The following is a 22,170-nucleotide window of genomic DNA, read 5'->3' as shown; positions in this document are numbered from 1 at the left end:
CAGAGTACTCCATTCCGGGCTAGTTTAGTACGCTGACACAGGCCAGTCCGCAGGCAAAAAAAAAGAAAAAGAAATGCAAGAAAACTTGCCTATATACAGAGCATAATATTAAATAATTCACAAGTTTTCAACTTAGAAACTTTCGAGCTGCTCCCGCCCAGAAAAGTTTTACCTATTTTTTTTTTAGTTTTGTATTTGACTTTCGAATATTTTTGCCTTGATGATGTTGTTCTTGCTGTTCGGCAGCAAGCCAATCGCTGCTAATTGGACCAGACCAGGCCAACTGAGATTCAAATATATGGAAAATACATGGCCAAAAATCAGCCAGCTATTAAAACTGTGCGCCTCAAAGTCAAATGGGCTGGCTGCTTCAGAAAGAATAACAGTTGGGGTAAAAAGGCAATCAGCTGTAGTAAAACTATTTTAAGACATCATTTCAAGACTTAAGTGGGAAATTGATTGACAATTAGTATGGTGTACAGGGTTCAATATATCAAAAAGCTTATGCTTATTAGTATGGCAACGAAATGCAAAGAAAATACATTAATATATACATAAAAACTATTGTTTAGCTATATATTCATGAGAATTGCATAGTAAAGCATTGTTTAAAAATAAAGTAAAAGGATGTTAACTTGGTCTGCGTTTGGCATAAGGAAGTAAACATGAGCATAAATAGAGTACATACATAATTATAAAATTATTCCAGAAAAACATACCCCTTTTTAAATAAAAAAACTGAAACACGCCTCAAAAATATGATAAGCTGATTGATCATTATTTTGCCACATTTACGAGTGAACTATTCCCAAACTTCGTCTTACATTCCACTTACATCACATAAAATAGCCACAGTGGAAACTTTTAACATCCTAGCTAGCGATTGGGGCTGTACATCGGTCACCAATCAGTCAGTCAGGACAAACAGCTTGATATATAGTATAGTTATAGATATGCATATGTTAATGCCCGTACTAGATGTAATTTCTGCATTGTTGTTAATTAATCTCATTCAAAATATTGGACCGTGTGTCGAGCGCTGTTCGCTTCATCAGCATCAGCATGCACACACAAACACACCCACACATACGCAGAAACATATGCGCGCATATGAATGCTGATAAGTCTAACAATACGAACGGAGGGAATAAAATGATGGGCATATATGTACATATGCCTGTAATGGCCCACAGAACGAACGATTGATAAATGCGAATGCCGGCGTCGACGCTGACGCTGACGTTGTCGTTGACGTCGCTAACGTAGCTTATTTTTCAGATGACCAAACGAGACGGCGACGACAGAAGCAAAAAGTAAATAACAACTGCGGCAGCATCGGAGGCAGCGAGTAATAAAGTTGATTGCAGGCAGTGGCAGGCGGCAAATTGAATATTTGTCTTTGTGTGCGTGTGTGTATGCGTATCTGTGCGCGCATACGTGTGGCTTGGCTCTGTTTGTATTTGTTCGCATTGTTAAATGTCAGTAACAGAGACGCAAGAGAGCAGACCCGAGCACTCCCATGCTGACAAGCCATTGTTAACGGTAGTCTCAGTGTGGGGCCTCTGCCAATCGCAGACTCTTAGCGCCTGCTACCAACACACGTCGTACTTAGTTATTTGGTCCAGTTGCCAAGGGCAAACGCAACCCTCGCTCTCAACTGACGTACTCTCTTTGCTTTTCTCTTTGGCTACTCGCCGCAGTTTCGTTCTGCTTGTTGCTTTGTTTTTGTTTTGTGCACTGTAAATTGTTGCTGCTGCGGCTGCGGCTACTGCTGCCGCTGCTGCTGCTGTGGCTGCGTCTTTTGCTGCTCTTGCCAATCTTGGGCATTATCGATTTTCTTTTGTTTATTTTGCTCGCTCACATTTGTTTGTTATTCCTGTTGTTGTTGTTGTTGTTGTTCTGTGGGTGCGTGCCCCTTTCGCGTTGGTTTTAGTTTTTGGTTGCTTGTTTATTTGCTTTTGCCAAGCAGTTGTTGATAAGCGAAGGCGCGCGGGCGGGTTTATTGCGTTCTATTCATGTCTCTGTATTGTTTGCAGATATGAAGAGGATTTATGGCTAGCAAAAATGAAATACTCAATTGTATATGTATGTGTGCTTACACATTTATTTGCTTTGTGATCAGTTCCTGTACTTTTCTTTTGTTCTATAATCACTTAATGGAAATATTAAGAGCGTATGGTATTCATTTTTCTGATCAGCTGATTATCTTCTAGAAGGAGGCTCAATATGTCAATTGTCTATATCTTATATCTATATCTTACAATATAACTAAGTACTATAGAGCCCTATTTGGATTAGACTTTAAATCAAATAATGGATTTCTTGTTTTAAAATTATATACAAAAATTAATTAATTAAATTAAAAAATAATTGATTTCATCCACAGCAACTGGTAAGCAATATATACCCACAATTCCTGGCAACTTTTTACGAATACATAAAGTAGAAATGATTATCTGACAATAAATTGGATTTAGGGGCCACGATTGAAACTGCAGCTGCTCCTGCTTCGCATTTCAGTTGACAACACGTTGCTAGGTTTATTGGCAACAGCGCAAAAGTTTCCCCAATTGTTTACATCAGCAGAAAGCTGACCGAAAAGCATCCTCTCAGCATTAGAAACAGCCGGACCGACAACAACAACAACAACAACAACAACAGTAGCAGCAGCAGCATATTATAACAACTAAGAGAGCCGAACGCAGCCCCCAAACAACGCGTGGGTCTTTCTCTCTCACACTCGTTCGCTCTCTCTCGCTCTCTGTGTCACTTATTGCATACACAAACAAAAACATTGGCAGAGCGCAGCAGGCAGAGCGGCGCTCTCTGTGTGGATTACGTGCGCTCAGCAGCGGCTGCTGCGCCGCCAATTTGCAAGAAAATTTAAGTTCGTTTACAGTTGGTTTTGTGGGGCAAGTTGTGAAAAACAGCGGCGAGCAGCAGCTGCTGCCAAGAAGTGGCAACAAAACGTTGGCTGCCGCAAAGTCAAAGCGACGCACCACATCCATATGTACATACATATGCACAAATATAATAAACATTTTTAAATTAATAATATACGAATATCAATTGAGCTTGCAATTGTGCTGTGTTTGTTTGTTCGTGTTTGCGCGTGTGTGTGTGTGTGTGTGTGTGTGTGTGTGTGTGTGTGTGTAGTAGTTGTTGTTGTTATTGCTGCTCTCGCTGCGTCCGCCCGCTTATTTGAGTGTATACACACACATATACGCACACATTCGCAGCGCACTGCAGCTGTGTTTGTGAATTTTGTGGTACATTTTGCTCTCGCATCGTTTACAGATTTTTGTGGTGGCAAATAGTTGTTGCATAGCCTTCATACAACACACAGCAACAGCCACAATTACTAACACTGCGACAAGTGGCAGCAACCGAGCGAACGGGCGAACGAGCGACCAGCCACAGCAACAACAACAATAACAAGCAACGTTTTGTTGTTTTGTTAATTGAAATAAATTGATATAAATTCTCAACGTGCTGCTCATATTGTTAATAAATACAACAACAAAATGAATAAACAACACGGCAGCAGAAAAAAATTCAACTAAATTTGTGAACTAAAAAAATAGCTTGGTTTAGTTGCCTGCGAGGCGCCAAATGTTTTACAGTTAACATAAATAAAGCAATTAATAAACACACAAATTGGCCGCAAAACAAAATTAACAGCTAATTCAAATTGCTAAAAAAAAACATTCAAAAACATATATACAAACACATCTTCTGCAAATTAGATTGGAATTTTGGCAAGTGAAAGTGCTAAAGTGTGCACAAATTGTTTTAATTATATCAATTATAATTTGTGCTTAATTTTTTTTTTTTTGGTACCAGCAACTCGGCATTTCTTACTTTGTTGTGCGTATTTTTAGCGCTTATGCATTAAGTGTGAGGGTGTGTGTGTGTGTATGTACGTGTGTGTGGTGTGTGCTGCAGCAAGCACACAATTAAAAATCGGTTGAAACAAGAAATTGGCAAAAAACAAAAACTAAAAAATAACGCATTACAAGTAGAAGGCAAAAGAGGCGGCAAATCTGTTACGTAAGCTGCGAGCGACAACCAGCGTAGGAGAGAGAAAGACTCTTTGAGACAAACAGAGAAAGACATATCGGGAGAGAGAGAGAGAGAGAGAGAGATAGAGGGAAGCTGCTTAAAGGATTGGTAAGAAGTATATGTATGTATTACATAGAATAAAATAATGGATAATTCAGCTAAAACGGCCAATAGAAAGTGAAATTAAAATGAAGATATATTAAATATATATATATATATAATAGAAAATGCTCTGAAAAATGAAGATCGATTCCTGTGAAAAAAGTTCTTGAGTTGTCAATAAAAATTATAATAATAAATCCCGACAAATATGTTCAAATGATATCGCAGCAATATCGATATCTACGTAAACTTAATAATCAGAATTTCCCAATTGGTTTATCAGCTTTTCAATGAAGTTCCGGAACGGAAAGAAGCCCTTTTTAACTATATACAAATTTTGTTAACATCTTTAAATTCTCGAAATTTTACTTTGACTTTGATTATCAAAAGATTTTCCCCTCCTTTCTAGTTATTCTGCTCATTTGTAGTTAAAATCTTACACCTTACGAATTTCACTTACTCATATGATTCAAAAATGGAACAGAACTATTATGGATATGTATTTTAATATATATATGCGTACATATACATACATATGAATACATATATATGTTTGTATACCGATGTACCTGCACATTCTCGACCACAACGCTTCAGTTCTAAGAATGCGAAGCCAGAACATTGCAAATGTTTATTTTATACGATTTGTTTGGCTAACTTATAATTGTACTTTGTTTGTGCGAAGTACTTATACATATGTATGTATATTTATATATGTATATCTATATGTATGTATTTACGTATAAAATAATATGGTTTTATACTTATGATTTTTCACCTGAATCAAATAGTGACATGCTATTCCCATACCTTAAACGAGCGAACGCCTTTGCGAAAACAATGTTAAGAGACATTCTATCATATTCTATTAATGTAATCTTAATTATTTTCCAAAAATGAGTTAGGAACTTAAGAATAAATTTTTTTATGGTTAATATGCAAAAACTCTTAAAGTAAAGAAAGCGATCGTGTTCTGGTTATAAGAAATGATTTTCAGAAACCTTATTTTATAAAGGTTATTGGAGATTCCTCTTCCAAATAACACTAGTCATGTTTTCAATATTTGTTTGTTACCAATAAAAAATTTTCAAAATAATATAATATATTGTCTTTTGTAAATAGAGAGCTTTTTTTTATAGATGTATAGATAGAAAAAATAATTAGATAAATAATAGAATATAATATATTATATAATATATAATAATATTTCAAACAATCTAGAGCAGGTAAAATTGTTGCTAGACTTGCAATCTGAGTATCAGAAATCATTTGAAAATCTCAAATTCGTACTTTTTTGGCAACACTTTCATTGCTTTTACTATTAGGAGAGAAGTTTATTTCGTATTACAGCTCAGTTATGTGCACTTCAAGTTCATTTATTTCATATTCTGTTTTTACACCGAATTTTAATCGATTATTGAGCTAATTTACATAGTTATTGCACTTGATTAACCCCAGTACGCCGAGCATTACAATTGCATTTGCATTTCTTACGTGTCTTGGCAAACAAATACCCTCCGTTGTAATTTCCCTCCATCTACTGATATGCAGGCATTCAGTTCATTGAACTCGGAACTCAGAAACAATGAACAAATCGCCTCCCCCTATAAATAAGTGTCCGAAACGTTGCATACTTTTCGGCCAGATGACCATCAAAAGCAATAACAGGCAACAAATAATATTAACGATTTTCTCACTTCACACATCTTGCGCAGCATCTGAAACGGACCAACACACAGACACATACACACAGGCACACGTTACACGTGTGTGTGTGTCATGCGCAGAGCGCATTTTGGTAGTGGCAGCAAAAGAGACTCCACTTAAGAGTGAGTTAAGAGAGAGAGAGAACTGTTTTGGCCATGGCCTTCTCGCGCCACAACATCGAAAAGCGCCGACTCATCGAGCTAGTTCGCCTCAATCCCATACTCTGGGACTGCCGCCTGCCCCACTACAAGCGCTCCGACAAAAAGAAGGCCATCAAATGGAACGAACTCGGACGCATGTTCAACGTGAACGGGGAGCGAGTGCAGCGCACCTTCACATCGCTCCGAGAGATCTTCAGGCGGGAGCTGAATCACGAGAAGATGCTGGGCACCACGCGATTCAAGTCCAAATGGGAATACTACGATGCCATGGCATTTCTCAAGGAGGTCATCAGGGAGCGCAAGTTAGTACAATGGCCAACAAAATCGTAGAATATCGCAAAAGATAACATAGCAAATTCACAAAGAAAATTAAACAATAAAAGAGTGCATGCAATTTTTGTGAAACATTTGAACTGGAAACACAGTTTAAGCCTATTTATTTAAAGTTTTCTGTTTCTTAAACCAGCCCTATTTTCAGTGTTCTTTATTAACACTAGATATGCTGCACGCACGCTGATATTTTACTTGATTTCTAACACTGTAACAAGCTTTTGAAAAAAAGTACAAAAAAGCTTTAATGACTGCTCTAATCAAATAATTTTCAGCTTAAAGCTCGAAGAACTGAACACTGAAAATTACAGGCCATCAAATGGAATGATATCTATATATATATCAATCTATATACGATACCTATGTTTAAACATATTTACGAAAAAATGGAAAATGCTTAAAAACTTGCCTATATCTTGGCTTATTATACTCTTCTATAGGGTAGTACAAATCTGTCAAGAGACATCAAAGTTTTCGTTTACCAAACTAAGCAAAATTGCAAGCTTAATAATTCTGCCAAGAAATATGCAAAACCGTTCGGCAAACATATGTCTATAAGGGCATTTATTGTTCGGCGAATCCTTTTATTATGTTTCAATGTCTTTTCTATGTGCTTAAACAAAATGTTCTTTATATTAACACACATTTTACTGCAGAACATATATACTTAATTCATTTGCTTTATCCATTCCCAATAGATCTCGTGAACGCATCAAGAACACTTCAGTGGAGTCTGCCGGCAACAACAACAACAACACAAACAATACTAGCAACAACAACAATACAAATATCAGCAGCAACAACAACAACAACAATACAAGTAGCAACAGCAACAGCAATAACAACAACAATAGTGTGGTTCACGATGAATACCAATATTTTGCGCCCAGCGATCCAAACAATCCCAACAATCAGCCATTGAAAGCGAATATCGCAGCAGTTCCTCAGGCGCCGCCAATCCTGCCCAGCATTAGCCAGTTGCCCGTCGGGCTGCAGCAGCAGGCGCAGCACCTGCAGGCGCTCCAGCTGCAGCCGGACGTGACATTGACATCGCTGCAGAAGACGACGCCAGCCATAGTTCTGCCCCTGTCGGTTGCACCAATGCCGGCCACATCGCCCGCTGCGGTGCAGCTGTACAGCAGTTCGCGTTCCTGCAGCAGCTCACCCTCCATTTACATCAAGGACGAGCCAGACTCGCCAGACGAGGCGGGCAGTCGGTCGGCGTTCAAGTCGCGCCAGAAACTGGCCACCATACGACCGCAGACCAAGCAGCAGCTGAAGGAACGCCTACGGGTGGCCAAAGGGGGCGGCGGCAGCGGGCTTTATGCAACGCCACCGCCGCATCTGATAATCAGTACCAACAACGAGCTGATCGACGTGGATGCTGGTGACTTGGAGGATGACGACGACGACGATCTGGAGTACGACGATGATGACGATGACGATGATAACCGGACGGCGTGTCCGCCCAATGCCGGCGTTAATATGCTCGGCACCGACGGTCAACTCTCGCCTGGCAGCAGCTTCACTGGCGCCGGCGCGACAAGTGCGCGCCATCAGCCTGGTCCCCGGGAGCTGCTCTACATTAAATTTGGTGACTTTCTTGCCGCACGACTGAATACCCTGCACGAAACGGTAGCCAATGAGCTGATGAACAAGATCCTACTGCTAATTGCCGAGAAGTGAAGAGTGGAGTTTGCAGTTCGCCAAGTGAATCGAGGGATATAATCCGTTCTAGCTGTGTTAGCGACGGGTAAGTAAGCAAGAAAAACAGATCCTAGGCCTTCGCTATACCCAATGAAAATAGAGGGGGTTTGAACCTGCCATTAAGATTTGAGCATTGAGCATTGTGGACTTTACAAGAGTTTTGTAATATATTACAAAATACGGCTCAAGTCACATTAAAGCTTTTTCAGTGTGCTTTCTATGGTGTGATACACAACAAAAGCTCTGCTTATTCATTTAAAAGCACGATAAATCTATTTAAATGTTAAATACAACAAAGGCTCTGCTTAATTATTTAAAAGCACATTAAATAATTTAAATGAGCTTTATAAGTATGTCCTATTTGCTGGCTTTATATTACACAATAAAAGCTCTGCTAAAATATTAAAAGCTAAAAAAATGGTTCATGATATATTTGCTTGCATATTATAAAATAAATAAAAAAATAAAACACTCTATAATATTATATAAGCCATTAAACAAGAAATTGATATGAGCTTTCATTGTTCTATCACCTTCTGTTTAATAAGTTGCTCAGAACATACAACTTTCTCTCAAAAATGTTTGTGTCCAAGTTTTCCGATGTTTCTATTAACTTATAGCTTGAGTGTGCATTTGTTGGCCCTAAAAAACTTGTAAAACTAGTTAAGTTCCACAAAATTTATTAGTTTGACCAATTTGTGTGGTCGCCACTTGAATTCGTGGCAAGTAACAACAATATATTTAAATTTATATATACATTTACATTTTTTTTTTGCCTTTTGCACACACAACATGCCAAGACCATAAAAAAGTTTTAATTTCCGAACGCTGAAGTGGCCCAGACACACACAGACTGTGGAGATACACAAACACAGGCTCAAGTGCACAGACACACATGCAACATATCCGACAAAACGGAGCGAGTTGCAAGTTTTGCAAAAAATTTAAAAGCATTTCACGCATAAATAAAAAAACACCCGAAGCTATGCAGCATGCCAAGTGAACGAAACCCAACTGGTTCGAAGCCGGACAATGACCGAGACAAAGTAATAAAATAATAAAAAAAAAAAACAAAATCAAATGTATAAAACTAACGCAAAATGCATAGTCTGAATAAAAAAAGAAACCAGCCCATAAATTTCACACATTGCAACGATTTCAATTTTAAGTTGGCTAACTGAATATCAGCTATGAGACCAAAGGAATATTATAGTAGAAAATGCCTTTGATAATTATAGCAATAAGAAAAGAGAAATAAGAGAGAGAGAGAAATAGGATGTCTAAGTATAATGTATTATGCCATAGTTATATTACTTTTACGTATATGTATAATTATATTTTTGTTGAAGAGTTCGATTGATTTGTGGGTTATAGTTGCCAAGCGAAAAAAACTGGGTATTTTTATCGGTTAATTTAATTTTGAAGATATCATTGAAGACCTTGGCATTTTTACTGCAGGCAGTAGATAAGTCGGTGTCAACAGGTTGGAATCATCTTATCATATTTATGCAACCAGAGAAAATAAACGGTGTGAAAAAGTGTTCTTTCGCGAACAAGTTTTGTTTACTTTGTGAGATATATTAAGAGATTTCCTCTACAACTATATCAAGTAGCTAACATATCTGATATATGTAAGATAATTTGATCTTTGGAATCTGCTTCTTAGGAAGGTTCGTTTAATTTATATAAATATTTCTTAAAAATTCTTGTCAATTCAACTCTGTAGAAGTAGTTCCTAAGCACATTTTCCATCTAGGGGAAATGTTGAAGCTATGCACTTCTGTTTCAGCTATTGCCTTTTGTTAATTTTTAAAAGCCTCTGGAGTAAGGTATTAATATTAATAAACTATTTGTTAATATTCTATTGAAGTATATTTTTCAAAACCAGCCTCAGCTTGGGCAGGCGCGATCTTAGGTAATACCAAAGGCAGTATAATATATACAAAATATAAAGTATTTACTATTGTCTTTGGTAATACCCTGTATATATTTTGTTTATATTCAAAACTAACCTCAACTTGGGCTGAACTAAGCGCTGTCTACGCCTCAAGATTTTTGAGTTGAAAATATCTGCTACTGTGCGAATGACTTCACACAATAAAGATACACAACATGCACACACACACAACACGCACATACACAACACTCACGCACGCACACAAGCTGAGATTCACAAGTTTTGGGCGTGTGTATTTACGATTTTGTAATATTTATGCAGCGACGCTTCTGTTGTCGCTGTATGTGTGTGCCCTTTAGATGCCGATATGGCATTTCCGTCAACTCTCCTCGTCTATATGCTGCTCCTCGCCACATCCCCCACCCCACAGTGCATCTCCGCCCTTTGCTATCTGGTATCTATGGCAACAGCTTTACGAGCTCAGCCTTAATTCAGGGCAAAGTAGCGCAGTAAACGGCACAGTGGGTGGCTTAAGTGTGTGTGTCTGTGTGTGTGTGGCCTTTTATGGATAGTTTCAGCAAGTTTGTTGGCACTTACAACATTATAAATTTGCCATAAATTATCGTTATATGAAACACAGCGCGTCGCTGATAGGGCAAACAGAGGCGAACTTTGATTCAAAAAACTGCGGGAAAAAATGTATTATGCTAACGAGTGTAAAATATATCCAAGAGAAGAAGAGAGAGGCAAAAAAAATAAAATAAAGGCAATATAATTAAATCATTAAATCAAAAATTAATTAAACCTCTCTAACATCAGAGCCTCAAAGCTAATATTTAAAATATATAATGTTTAACATAAATTAAGGATACTCTACTAAAAGAATACTTAATCTATCAACTCGTTAACTTTTAAAAGAACTTGGCAACTGGCCAAGAAGCATTGTCTAATAAATATGACTAATTTATAAAATATAATATGAAATATAAATTTATAATAATAATAAATATAATATATAAACTGGAAAGTCCAAAATATATATAAATCAAAATGCGAATTATAAAATATGAAATATAAACTGCAAAACTTAAAACGCTAAAAAAAAAAGATATAATATAAAATATATAATATAAAATGCAATATATAAAATATAAAATGTAAAATACAAAATATAACAATTATAAAATATATAATATAAAATATAAAAAATAAACTATAAGATTTATACAATTTTAAATATAAAATATGAAATATAAAATACAAATTTAACGCTTACAAATTATATATAAAATGTGTAATATAAAATGAAAAATATAAAATAAAAGTTTTAAATACAAAATAAGAAATATAAAATATAAAATTATAATATATTAAATATTATATAAGCTAAAAACAAAAACTATTCGATCAATTCATAGTTTTCTATACCGAATTTCAAATCTTGCAATCCAAATCTATATCTCTCTCGCTGTCTCTTTCTATCTCTCTTTTTTGTAATTTCTCAATCTTCCCCTCTCTCTCACTCTCTCTCACTCTCTCTCTCTCTCCCTCTTTCTCTCTCGCTCCCACTTTCTCAGTCTCTTTGGCTATCTTATTGTCCGGAAGTTACAGTATTTAAATGAAACACTTCCTGGTCCGAATTTGCTACAGCATATTTTTTACAACTTTCTTGCTTTAGTGTTACCAAAAAAGGCCAAAGCAATCGAATCACAGTTGGCTACAATGTCTAAGGCCCTGGATAAAAGCAGCTATAGCCACAGCCTGTCTAGTTCGTGGATGGGTAGCTGGAAATGGCGCCCGAGTTAGGAAATTGTTGCACAGCCCGCGGCGTTTAGCCCTTTGCACATAAAATTGCATATGCAACTTAATGTTTACACTGGTCGTAAAAGTTTAATGGATTTCGCTGCTGCTGCTGCTGCTGCTGCTGCTGCTGTCAGTATGTAAGAGCAGAGGCAAAGGGCTGAAGCTGCGTCTGCCCCGCCTTGCCCGCCTACTGCTTGTCGGCCTTAACTTTTTAGCCATAATAAAAACGCATCTATTTGATTAATACGTCGTTTTTCATTTTTTTCCGCATGCTCATCATTATTTTTTTTGGCTCCGTGATTTAAACAAAACAATAAAAAAGACCGTTAAGCTTTTTAAAATATTTGAAAACTTTGCTGATTTATAGGATTTAGAGTTTACTTTGCGCCGGGGTTTACTTAGTTTAAATTTGAATATAGTATAATTATAATAATAAACATAACATTTCTAATAGCCAATCGCAAATTAGCTGAAAGTCTGAATATGTGTGTGGCAAGCAGTTAAATATATTCATTTGAATTATTACAATGGGTAGCCCTTATCTTGGCTTTGGTTAATCAAAAGCATATTTGTATACATCTATTATTGAATGGAATTCCAACATCTGAGAATATTGTATGGTGCACACATACACATACATATATAAACATTAGCATAATTATAGTTGTGTGCAGGGCAACAAAAACTTGGCCAATTCACAAATGATACAAATTGGGGTTTCAGATAGGAGACAGAGCAAGAATTGCAGCAGTTACAAGGCAGCATGCAACATGATATATAGATAGATAATTGAATGCCAGGATCAGATGAGACCAGACTGAAACACAAATGAGACAACCAATTGCAGACCATCAGACCTACAGAGCACAGAACACAAAAGGATGCTGGCGATGAGGAGTATCAATATTGACAGCCATTAATATGGCCAAGTTATACAATAAGCAGTCAATGGCAGCTCGGGTTATTCATGTAGCCAGGCAGGCACACAGAGTTCTCTATGGACTATTGCATTTTTAATGAGCAGGAGGCGCCTCCGATACGCTTCCGCTGTTGCCTGCCGACTGGCTGATGACTGGGAAAGGCTTCCGCCTGCGTTTGGGATATTTGACAGCATACGTAAAGCAGTGGCTGGTATCAGGTTAATTTGAGACGCAGCCATAGGGAAAAGCCAACGGAAAGGCAGCGGAAACGCAGACACACACACGCACACACATACACACACAGACGACCCACGACTCTGCATTGAGTACTCTGTGGCAACGTTGTCGTCGTCTCCTTCAACTCAGCCTTAATGGCCGCAGGACATGTCAAAAGAATTGATGACGTGCAGCGTCTTCGACGTGCGCTGCAATCATAAAACTGGCAACAGTCGACCCCACAAACCTCCCAAGCCGCCAAATGAAAGAAAAAAATCTACTGCCAATAAAATCGTTTTAGAAATGGATTTGTCAGCTCCTTTGCCAGCGATTAATTTGAGTTACCTACATTAGTTCTATATATTGACATTGGCTGAAACTGATGCTCAATGCCAGCCTGCGAGGGCTTAAAAAGCCAGTGTTGTAAAGCATTTCAAAAAGAGCTTTGGTTAAATTTGTGAACACCTTTCTCTCAATGCATAGCATCTGAATATTGAATATTTATATATCAATGATTTCTCAATGCTATTCTCTTTTTTCCTAACCTGTAAGCTGTAGTTTGCACATCTAATTTTATGTAACTTTACAACACTAATCTTCAGATTCAAAAGACAAACAAGCCTTTAAAAGTACAACAAGCTCGCCCTGTCCTTAATAACAATTTCTAAAAGGAAGCTTTTAACGGTCCACTGAGCTTTTATATATTTTTTAGGCTTTTATTGCTATTGTCTTCTGCTGGATTAATCCAAGTTTTTAGCTCCACTTTCAGCAAGTGTCATTGGATTATTTTTGCCCATTGGCTGCAACGCGTTCTGAATATATTGCACATCAATCGGGCGTAAAACTGACGCCAGTTGGCGCCATTTTGTTATGCAATGGCCGGCACTAAAAATGGCGCCTTGGCCACACAACCGTCAACCATCCTCCAGCTACTCTCCCCCTCTCTTTATCTCCCTGTCCCTCTATCCGTCTCCGTCTCGTTGTTACTCAAATAATTGCAAAATTTATTGCTGTAGATTTAATGCAAGTTTACCTTCTGGATGTGCTCATAACTTGGCAAACGGATTCTAAAGTCAACAGAAGTGCTTGAAATTTTTGTAAATTTTCATGAATTAAAAATTTTGATTGCCGTCAAGCAGCTGTCCCGCTTGGCTCAGAGCTGAGAAAACTTGTTTAAGTATTTCATTAAAATCATCATCATTAGCTTTGGTTGCAACCCGTCCAAAAGATTTAAACTTTTTCGCTTTGGACAATCAGTGTTGAGTGTTTTTTGAATTTTTCACTGCTTGTTTTATTTTTTTTTTGAGAAGGATGTGTAAATATTTGCCTACGTTTATCCTTGACTTAAAAAATGCAACTGCCTGTTAATTAAAAGTTGTATCAGCAGAAGTCCCTATGAAGTTTCATCAACAGCAGATGCGCTTGTAAATATTTTACAAGTCACAGAAATGACAGATTTTTTCTTTAAGTTTCTTGTATTATGAAAGGTTTTTAAATTCTATTGCGGAAAAAACTGATTTGGACGAAGAAAATTTTTGTTATGATATTTAGAGGAGTACATAAGTTTATATTTTATTCTACAAATTACTTGACCTTGGCCCAGCTAAACACATCAATCAAAGAGTACAAAATGTATTCAATTTAAAAAGAAGAAAGATGCCACAAAATGCCTTTTTTATAAGTACTTTCATAACAATTTTGTATTGTAAATGCATGCTGTCTCTTTAAATGCCAGACCGCAAATGTGTCCCTCACTTGCCTATCGGTATCTTATGTTATCGGAAAATACAACCTTGGTTGAACATCGGAATTGGTAGAAGATATCGCTAACAATTACTATTGAAAATAATATCAGAATAAATATAACAAAATACGAGATATACATGTTATAAATGCGAAATAATAAGATCTAACAAGAGAAATGTTCCTCTCAATTCCTCTAAAGACAATTAAGTTATGCAGAATATATATAGTATTATGGGCTCTATCCTTTATCTCCTTCTGCCATCAACTTTATAATATTTGCTCCTTTTTTTGCCATTAAAATTGGTGCAGAGCTTGACAAAAGTTTCATTTAAATGTGCAATCTTCAACAATCAATCAATCAATCTTCTTGACTAAGATTACGATTTATTCATGATTATAAATTTTGATGCATTGCTTTAAAGCCTGTGTGTTTACAAACTATCCACACATATACTAAAAACTAATTGAGTACAAAGAATACGTTGATAATATTTGGGATATTGGATACCATTAATGGTATATCAGGCGGAGCCACAGAAATTGATTGCCGTAAAAGCCGAGCAGCAAGTAAAATAATATTTGTTGCTATTTTGCGGCATTTGCCAAGCGAATCGAAACGAAACGAAACAAAATCAATTGAAATGAAAGTACACAACATTTATAAATTGGCAAATGCGTTTTCAATTTTATTCGGAGCCAAGCGACGGAAACAACTGCTGTCAATTGGTCAACTCGAGTACAGAAATGCGAACTTTGAAATATTTTTGGCAATTTGCTTGTCATTTCGTTTTGTTGATACACAATTAATTACCACTAACAAGTGCGGAGTGTGCCACTTGCGACTGCTTGGCAAGAAAATACCCTGTAAGTGGATCAAAAGGACTCTACTATTTGCTAGCTGCAGAACGATATAGATACAATATTTGTATAAGTATTTAAATATTCAGTTAGAAGGTTGGAAGATATGAATATCTTTTGTAAAGGTGGCATGAATAGCTTGAGCTCCTCCTCTGGCCATTCAGCTAGCGCAGGGTATTCAAAGTGCCGTCAATGATGAAACGAAATGCCAGACTAATTACATTAACTGTCAGGGTAAGTTCTTCTTTGACTCAATCAAATCCAGACAACACTCGACTCTGTTGAGCAATATTTAGAGGCAAATCAACGTGGACCGTAAAACAGCAGGTGCGCCTGCAGCAGCCTGCAACAGTTCTTGAGATGCTCAAATTGGCTCTAAAGCTGGGTGGGCACAAGGCGGAGGCTCAACTGTTTATGCATTTCCCTAATGAAATGCAAAGAAAGACCAAAATGGGGCTCAAAAATGCCCAAACGCAGTTTACAGAATATGAAAATCCGCCCCCTTTTCCGTACCACGTGCCAGGCCAAACGAAAACATTTACAAAAGCTCTTGTTGAGTGGTAATTAAATATTTAATTTCTCTTCAGCTATTTGTTTTGATTAATAGCCAAAAAGCCAGAAACCGAAAACTGTGCAGCCCTTGTTGTGAGTTCTGTTGTGCTCTGTTTGTTTAAAATATTTTTCAATTTTTCAATTTGTTTGTCTTTTGTATTTATACCCTATGCAGAGGATATTCTGAGTTTGTCAGCCTTTGTGTTATGCATGTTAGCCGTAAACTCGGAATCTTACGGATCGTAATACTATGTCGCAAAGCTGCATTGAATCCTATGGATCGTTATACTATATCACTAGGCCGACATAGATATTTTGTGCTAGTTTTTGTTAACTTGTATTGACAAAAGTTTGCAGTAGAGTATTGATTGTGCGGTTAATTGTTCAGAATTTTTGCCTTTTCTTATTGTATTTGACTTTTAGATTTGCTTTAATTTCGATAATGTGTTTTTCCATTGGATTGTGGTGGAAAAAAGAACGAATTTTTATTTGATTTGCGTTTTCTCAGATAACTTAAATCAATTGCTGAGAATATAAACAATTGCCTTAACAGTACTTTAGCTCTTCTTGGCAGCTAAAGTAACTTAGCTTTTGATATATTTTCTTGTATTATTACGATTACTTTTATATTTTTGGATATTCTCATACCAATCTTAGATAAGTCTTAAAACCTCAATCCAAAATCTCTTGCATTTGAAGATTCAAGTTAATTGAAAAGTGTTTGGGAATAGTTTGTTATTCTTGGAGTGCATGCTTCAAGGCGCCAACAGGCGATAAAACATGTCTGCCAAATGCATTGAAACAGTTCGCACATGCAAAATAGCCAGCACTCGGCGCAGACGAGTACACCACATCATTATGGGACCACAGGGAGCAACTGACTCCAATGGACTCCAAAACTCTAGCTGGGTGCGTAGCAAATGTCGCCACAACGTCGGGGATGCAGTCGCTGCACCGAAGCATCATTAACTCAATTTTGTGTGCGGGGGCTGGAGCGCAACTTAATGTGCAGCCGGGGAGCAGCCAGAGCAGTCATTGCTCCAATGGCCAACATGGACACACCAATTATCCAAAATGCCAACACATGCAACAACAGCACAGAAAGCAAAAAAAAAGGAGACAAAAACGGGTGCTCGGGGGCAAAAAAATTGAAACAAAAACCTATCGGTTGGGCGTATTGTGGCTGCTACACCAAAAAGGAGATTGCGCTTTTGCGGTTGTGTTAAGTTGATTTCCGGCACGTCTGTTGCTTCACTTAAAACCAGTCCGGCTCCAGCTGGACAAAACGCCGCATGACTTCAAGATGCACAGCGGCAATTATGCGTGCTGTCATCGTCATCATCATCGTCACCATCGTCATCATCGTCATCATTGTCATCATCGTCACTGGTCAACGTTACATTCATAAACAGACGTAGCCCCATTATCAACGGTGTAGGTGTTTAGACACGCCCCCATCGTCGCCGCTGTCAAATGCATTGATGTGCGTACTAACCATCGTGGCACAGTGGAACACGCTACCAAATATTAAACAGCAGCGCGATAAAATGCTCTTTAAGAATATATATATATATAAAATAAATATTCTACTTTCTAAATAACACAACTACCTTTGTCCCCAGAGGGACAATACTCATGGATATTCATCCATGTCGACTCGGGCTCAAGTTGTATACCCTTGCTGGGGATATTAAAGTTCTGTCATGATATGTGTTAAGCATATATATTCCAGATCAGCATCAACAGTCCAGTTGATAGGGCCATGTCGGTCTGTTCATCTGTCTGTCCGTCTGTTTGCTTAAATGTACACTAGCCTCAAAGTTTAATCTTTTGTTTCTTTCTGTTACAGAATCTTTACTATGCTCTCTACATAAATGTAAATCTTATCAACATCGGACTACTATATATAATATAGCTGCCATAGCAACGTTTGGTCTAAAAGTAGGTTCTGTTATCCATGATATTTGCATCAAACTCAGCTAGGGTAGTAAGTCTTCAGCGTACCGAAATTATCCCAACTTTCTCGTTTCGTGCCTTGTGCCTTTTTTTGCCTTTAGATTGACTTGGTATTCTTATTGGAATCAGTTTCACTTTTCATTTAAAATTTTGTATGAATTAAATTTTTATATACCATTATTAGATTAGTTTGTGAATACCTTTTCGGTCTATTTAATTTTATACGGATTCTAATGCATTTGGCATACTGTACGTTATCTCGTGTCTGGTTGAACCCACACCCTGCCTACTGAGGTGTGCTGTAAATTATACGGCTTTGCGTTTAGCCTTCGTAACCTCGAAGTTGCCCCTGCCACGGCCCTGGTCGAGGTCCAACCAACCATTTGCCTGCTGCTGCAACGCAGTTTGATGTTTTGCGGTTGTGTTGATGCTGTTGATGCTGTTGACGTTGTCAACGTTGGCGACGTTGTCGTAGGCCTATCCGAAAATACTGTGGTGCACCGTTTTTGGCTTGGCTTTAAATATTCAAAGTGTGCTTTTAGGCGCTGGCATGTGGCACGTTAAGAGCCTGGCTATTGTCTCCTTTGCCAATTAATGAGATTTTTACTTGAAAAACCATGTCAAGACAACAACTGGAACATGTCAGGCATATAAGGTTAACAATTTAAAGCCAACTCATGTGGAAAAAAGCTTGAAATAGAGTTATGTTGCGTAGGTTTTTGAATACTACTACATTTATGTACATGTACAATAGTTTGATTAAAGAAATTGCTCTTGAAATATGAAACAATATTTGTGTTTAGTTTCTATCATTTAACATTCGCTCTCCAATTGGTGTGCTCCAAAGATTTGCTTGGGCGCCCTTGTAACTCAATTACCAACTCCCCGTTTCCCTAAACTCTTTGATCAAATGTGTCAATTGCTGACACCTGCAAGTTTCCACACAATTTTTTCCCCTTTTCTTTCTTTATTAGACCCCTTTGTGGTTGCGACACCCCAGGGGCAAACGCTTTGAGAGTTCGCAAAATGCGGTGGCATTTGAATAAACCACTTGGCTTGGCTTTGCATGCGGAGACACTGAGACTGGGCGAGTGAACCAATCAAACCAAATATTTTGCAGCCACACGGGTTGACACAAGAAAAACTTTCACACTCGCCCGTGTGCTGCGACGTGTGCCCCACGACGTTGCATGGCTGGCATTTGGTTGCCTTAACCTTTATTTTCATTAGCCATCCGACTAAAGCTGCAGCCGGAGCATCAGCTACAGCTTCAGCTGCAGCTGCAGCTGTCATCTTGCAACCTAGACGAACGAGACCAAACCAAACCGAGCCAAACCAAACCGAACCAAACCAAAACCCAAGCAAGCCAGCCAGTTATCCAGTCAGCTAACCGCAACGCTGTTGGAGCCACTGTCATTTGTTATGTTATTGGTTTGGACATTTTGCAAATTGCTTATTTAGCAGTGCGTAAAATCCACAGCACACACACACACACACACACTCACACACTCACACACATACACACAGCGATTCTAGTATCTAGTATCTATCTAGTCTCCATCTCACTATTTTTTTACTCTAGCTCCAGGGACACACACTCACACACACATGTCAAGTGTGTGGCGTCTGTTATTCTCTGCTCTTCACGTCTGCCTTTTGCAAATACCCTGTAACCGAACAAGTGCCTAAAGAGGTTGTACCTCTGTGTGTTGACAGCTGAATTTATTAATTGTGAATTCGTAATATCACTGAGTGGGACTTTGGAAATCCACGCTCACGCTCGTAAAATGGGTGGAAAACTTTAACTGTTTTTTGGTTTTACAATTAATTGACTCACTTTTCAAGATCTCTGCATTTAAGATGTGGCTTACCATATTGTAAAAGCTCTACAGAAACAATTAATTGGTAGGTCTTCTGTGAATTCATTTATGAAATCCGCCGCAACGCGTGGAAAATCGAGTTAAAAGAAGCAATTCCAATATTTTAATAATTATTTCAATTTAAGATTGTACTCATGCTACAGCTGTGAAAAATTTTAAGAGATGAGTACGAGATATGCCCGAATATATCATCGCCGGCCGCACAACTCGTGTCTTTACCCGCTGTAACTTTCATTAGGCGAGAACCCTTCAGTTAACAGCGTGTCATGCAAGTGGTTAGTTGTTCCCATCTATTATCAGTTCAATGTCAGAAAAAAGAATGAAAAAAAAGGGGGAAAATTTTGAAAAAGGCCTGCGAGTTATATGGGCAAGTGTTCGAATAGAGCTCGGTACATTTTTGGCACTTGTCATCCAAAGGGCTTTTCCCGTCCATAATAATATTTGGTTTTCATTCTGTGCTCCTCTGTTGCCCTGCTGCTTGATTTTGCATGCTGCCTAATTGCCTGGCTACGTTTTACATCGTGTCTTTGTGGTCATAAAAGTTTTTATGGCTAATATTCTGTGTGTGTGAGCTCTTTTAATTAGACGAGCGAACCATTAAAACTGATCGATTGCATATTAATTGAGTTTTTTCGACTGGGCATAAAATGAATTAAAGCTTTATGACTGCGATTCGATCTTAAATTTACAATTTATATGCCTATTTCTATAATCTTTATGCCAATAATTTTTTTTAATAATCTTTATCTTTTTGCAGTTGCGTTGAACTGAAGCAAGCTGCAATCGTCGATTGTGGGCGTGGCTAAATGTTATGTAATCTCGCTACAGCGTTTTGCAATAAATGAGTCTGTATATGTGCCATAGAAGACATCTGATAATGTGTATTAATAAATTTATGATTTAGTTCTAAAAGAAACACAATTGACGTTCGTTTTCTTTTTCAATCTTTACAGCTCGCAAACCTTTTTAGATAAAGTCAAAATAAATCGGAATGAATAATAAAGTAAATGAGAAAAGTATATAGATTGGGCAATAAATGAAATCTGATGATTAGGCTTCAGCCGGACATTTGATAAGTTAAGAGCATGCTTATTTTAAGAAAATACAATAAACAATACAAAATCTGAGCCGTGATATTTATTTTCCCTGACAAGGTGTCAAAATATCGTTCGTTAAGAAGAAATGAAAATAAATAGCGCATATTTATGGATTAAATTGTGTATTTAAATATGCTCTCAATATTCTAAAAATATTTGCACTTATTTACAAAAAATATATATATATTTTATTTCACTTTCTTTACAAGGATATTTTTAAAATTTCTAGACTTTATATACATTTTTTATAAACAAGTTCTCGGAATTCACAGATCTTATGCCATGTGCACAAACATGAAAGCTTTTGCCTCTACGTAAGCACATTCGAATATTCTCTGAATAATTTCGGCTGCATTTGTTTGGCTGAACGCTGTATATTCAAGTTCCACCACCAAAAAAGCAAATCAATTTAAATTCAATGGAAGTCAACTACCAAAGTTAACTTAGTTCTATGCCCCGGCACCCACTCGAGCAACTGGGGAGCAGCTCACAAGTTTGTCGCCAGCAAACAAATAACAACAAACCTAAACTTTTTATTTTGGGCGAGAGGAGTTTCGGGGCCGGTACCAGGCTCAGATGCTCCCATAAAAGGCAACAAGAAACAGTTGCCCACCCTAGTACATAGCCGTTAACAGAAAAGCCTTAAGGCTCTCTCTGACAAAGTCGAGCGGCAGCAAATAGAAAAAGTTGTTGCGACTTTTTAAATTGAAAATAAGCTGCCAGGTAGTTGCAGGTAGCAAAGATTAAGCGTGGAATTTAAGACTATTAAAATAAAAATAATTGGCATTAAGATGACTGACGGAAAACTACCCTGTTCGGTGGAATAAATGTGTGAATATCTTAAGTGGATAAAAGTTAATTGTAGAAAATAGTTTCTCAAATTAATTACGTGTTAACTGGGATACTGCGCGCTTTATTTTAGTTACATATTAACTGTAATTTATCGCCATTATCAAAAGATTTCTTTTACAGCTTACGGATGACTGAGCTAGGAAATCAACTAAGGAGAAATTTCCTTAAACTTTTTCTAAACAAAAGTATTTTATTAAATATATTATATTTGATATTTGATATATGATATTTGATTCTGCGAAATGTAAATCAAAATAATAATAAAATAACAATAATTATATTTATATGTGACTTCTTTTAGCCGGAATTTTCGGATATTTAACT

The 22,170-nt window shown here is 37.4% G+C and overlaps 1 protein-coding gene across 1 annotated transcript; it reads left to right on the top strand.

The window, feature by feature from the left end:
- Nucleotides 1–5,889: 5,889 nt before the first annotated feature.
- Nucleotides 5,890–20,763, top strand: LOC135433490 (myb-like protein AA). Its single transcript, XM_064689595.1, has 3 exons — nucleotides 5,890–6,334; nucleotides 7,061–8,115; nucleotides 20,655–20,763. The coding sequence occupies exons 1-2, from the start codon at nucleotides 6,027–6,029 to the stop codon at nucleotides 8,046–8,048; spliced, it is 1,296 nt and encodes a 431-aa protein (XP_064545665.1). The 5' UTR covers nucleotides 5,890–6,026; the 3' UTR covers nucleotides 8,049–8,115; nucleotides 20,655–20,763.
- Nucleotides 20,764–22,170: the final 1,407 nt, after the last annotated feature.

The sequence above is a fragment of the Drosophila montana genome, unplaced genomic scaffold (assembly GCF_035044405.1).
Source record: "Drosophila montana isolate Dmon_TW-CO22-7 unplaced genomic scaffold, ASM3504440v1 contig_3218_1, whole genome shotgun sequence".
Classification (NCBI taxonomy): domain Eukaryota; kingdom Metazoa; phylum Arthropoda; class Insecta; order Diptera; family Drosophilidae; genus Drosophila; species Drosophila montana.
The sequence above is the reverse complement of the archived record's forward strand: the minus strand, read 5'-3'. Positions and strand labels throughout refer to the sequence as shown.